Here is a 3,403-nt window from a genome sequence, read left to right as displayed (position 1 = left end):
GGCTGACCTCACGGGGTTTTGTGATGATTCTGTGGGTCAGTTCATATGCAGCATTTGGAACGGTGCCTGGCACAGAGTAGGTGCTCAGAGAATCTTGGCCAAAACTGCTCCTTGTCCAGCGGCCCCCTTCCTTCACCCCCTCCATCATTTTCCCCGATGACAGGCCAGCTGAAATCCATGCTACTGCCTTTAGATCCCTTCTTTGGCTCTAGTTTCCATAGGAGATGAACAAAGGCTGGAGGGATCGTCTAGGTGTCCCCAGCATAGACCTTAGAGACCCCTAATGATATCATCAATATTTTACATGATTTATGATATTCTAATTAGATTATTAGCATTACTATTATGTTGATACCAATTATTATAATTATATTATTAATGTTAATAACATTATTACTATTTTACTGATTTGAGAGAGAGAGGAAGAGACAGAGAGAGAAGCATTGATTTGTTGTTCTCCTTATTTATGCATTCTTGGTTGATTATTATACGTATCCACTGAGCCAAACCGGTTTCGGCCTTGGTTGATTCTTATACATGCCTTGACTGGGGATCAAAACCGCAACCTTGGCTTATCGGGATGATGCTCTAACCAACTGAGCACCCGGCCAAGGCAATGACTTATTATTAATTAACAATATATTAATAGTCTATGTTGGAAACAATAGTAATGGCCACTTCCACTTTGTAATCGCTTTATTCTAGCCTCATGGTCTTCCCCTCCATGATTTGAGTCCCAACACTATGATTAGCCCCATTTTACAGAAGGTCAAACTGTGGCCCCAAGAGAAGTCCCCTGCCCAGGTGACTGCCACAGTCAGTAAGAGAGAGCTGAAGGCAGATCCCCCAGGCGGGGTACACCGGATCCCACAGCCCTCTGGGTGCCAGCTGACTCCCAAAGTCATGCGCCTATCCGTCTGTTCTCTTGTCTCCCACTGTGCAAACTGGGAAGTAGAATTGGAGGTGGGGGGAAAGGGGAGCATCTGCCTCGAGCCACCACTGGCACAGGTCTGCCCTGTCACAGCCTCCTTCAGACACTGGGAGAGGGCCTTCCCTGGGTCACCTGTGGGCAGGCGTGTTGCTGGGCTAGTCCAGCTCCTCTTTCTGGCATCAGCTTTTGGGGAAAGGGCCAGGATTTGTGGTCTCCAATCTGCTGTCTCCCGTTTCCGCCAGGGCCACATGGAAGAGGTGTGGGGCCTGGCCACGCACCCCAGCGGGGCCCAGTTTGTGACATGCGGGCATGATAAGCTGGTGCATCTGTGGAGCGTGGAGTCCCGCCAGCCCCTGTGGAGCAGGATCATCGAGGTAAGGGCTCAGGGGACTTAACACCCCTTCCCGGTGGGTCAGGACTCGGGGCATCAGGTGGAAGCCACGCTCGGTCTGTTTAAGCAGAGGATTTAACGCTCCCTCATAAACTCAAACCCTTACAAATTCGCTGGGAAGGTCTGGAGGGGAGGGTCCTCAACTGGAAGGACGCCCAGAACGCCATCGAACTGACCTTCCAGGGGAGCTGCTGTCCTGCCACAGTCAGGAGGGTGGGGAGCCAGGAACCGCTGAGTTCAAGAAACGGCCGTCGCTTTAGCTGCCATCCAGGAACCAGGAAGCTGTGGTCGCTGCCAGCGTTGGCTCTAGGACTACACTGTCCAAAACATGTGGCTGTTGACACTTAAATTAACTTTAGAATGTAAATAGTATTGAACATTCAGTTCTTGGTTGCACTAGCTACATTTCAAACATGGGGCTAGTGGCTCCCATATTGGAAAGTGCAATAGAGAACATCATCATTGCAGAAGGTTCTGTAGGACTGTTGTGCTAGAGCAGGGGCGGGGAACGTCCGGCCCGTGAGCCGGAAAAGGCCCCTGAAATCATTTGGTCTGGCCCTGCCAAGGCTCGAGGGGTGCGTTAATGAAACGTTTGACCAAATATAGCTGGCTAATTTTTAAGTTGATAATTTTGTTTTGTCCGCAAATGATGTTATAAATATCCAAATGGCTGTTGGCAGAAGAAAGGTTTCCCACCACTGCTCTAGAGTGGCCCAACAGTGGCTATATTTTCACTGCCCAAAAATGGATACTCTTTGTCCTTGCCTTTCAAGGCTAGTAATTACTCACTAGCATAGCAAATGTCATTGCTTTCACGACCCAGCTGGTCAGTGGGAGTGGCCAAAGTGAGGCTTCTGCCTCTGCCTACGGGAACCCAAAAAAGTGCAACTTATTGCCCTGGCTGGTGTGCTCAGTGGTTAGAGCATTGGCCTGCTCACCAAAGGGTCAAGGGTTCGATTCCTTGTCAAGGGCACATGCCAGGGTTGCAGATTCGATTCCCAGGGGGGGCATGTGCAGGAGGAAACCAATTGATATTTCTCTCTCTCTCCCTCCCACTCTCTCTGAAAGTCAATTGAAAAAGTATCCTCAGGTGAGGATTAACAACAACAAAAAAAGTGCAACTTATTGTTGAACCCAATCACAGCAGAACCATAGCTGCAAGGGATTCTGGGCAGTGTAGTTTTTTAGCTCCCCTGGCTGTGCAGTGTGGGACTTTGGAAGGTCAGTTCATCATATCCCCTATACCAGTGGTTGGCAAACTGTGGCTCGCGAGCCAGAGACAGCTCTTTGGCCTTTTGAGTGTGGCTCTTCCACAAAATACCACGTGTGGGCACGCACGTACAGTGTGATTGAAACTTCGTGGCCCATGCACAGAAGTCGGTATTTTGTGGAAGAACCACGCTCAAGGGAACAAAGAGCCACATGTGGCTCGTGAGCCACAGTTTGCCGACCACTGCCCTATACCATTCTTTGAGGCTTTGCTGCTGGAGTACAGGGTTACCTCTGGTTCTGGAACACGTGATGGCATTTGAACTTCTGTGAATCAGGAATGGTGTGCCCTGGAAATTGTTAGGGCGTGTATAATAATCATCCCAGTTGCCTAATTGAGTAGCTACTATATGCCAGGCCGTAGTTGAACACAGCAGTTCTCCAGCTTGCCAGGGCATCAGAATCACCTGGAAATTGTTAAAAACACAGAATCCCAAGCCCCATCCAGAGTGTTGATTCAGGGGCCTGAATTTGAGGCTAAAAATCTGCAGATGGTAATGAGCTCCCTCCAGTTATTCCAATATGGGTGGTTTGCTGACCATGCTTAGAGAAACCACTCAACATGTTATGCACATCATCTTTTTAACTTCTCCCTCTCAGTCCTCACGAGGGTGAAAAATCCCCACTCAGAAACAGGCTCAGAAAAGTAAGATCCCTCACCCATCATCTGTGTAATTATAATTTTTAAAAATAATTTATTTTTAAATTTTATTTATGGATTCGAGAGAGAGAGAGAAGCATGCTCCACCCATTTATGCATTCATTGGTTGAGTCTTGTATGTGCCTGGACTGGGAATTGAACCCACAACCTT

General features: G+C 48.4%; 1 protein-coding gene across 1 annotated transcript in view; it reads left to right on the top strand.

Annotated features, from left to right (window-relative positions):
- Positions 1 to 3,403, top strand: part of EML2 (echinoderm microtubule associated protein like 2) — a 24,764-nt gene that overhangs the window by 14,649 nt on the left and 6,712 nt on the right. Inside the window, exon 12 of the mRNA XM_006764406.2 lies at positions 1,174 to 1,305. Coding sequence (XP_006764469.1) covers positions 1,174 to 1,305 — 132 coding nt within the window. The remainder of the gene's footprint in view (positions 1 to 1,173; positions 1,306 to 3,403) is intronic.

This window comes from Myotis davidii, unplaced genomic scaffold (assembly GCF_000327345.1).
Source record: "Myotis davidii unplaced genomic scaffold, ASM32734v1 scaffold741, whole genome shotgun sequence".
Lineage (NCBI taxonomy): Eukaryota > Metazoa > Chordata > Mammalia > Chiroptera > Vespertilionidae > Myotis > Myotis davidii.
Note: the sequence above shows the minus strand (reverse complement) of the source record. Positions and strands in the feature narration are given on the sequence as shown.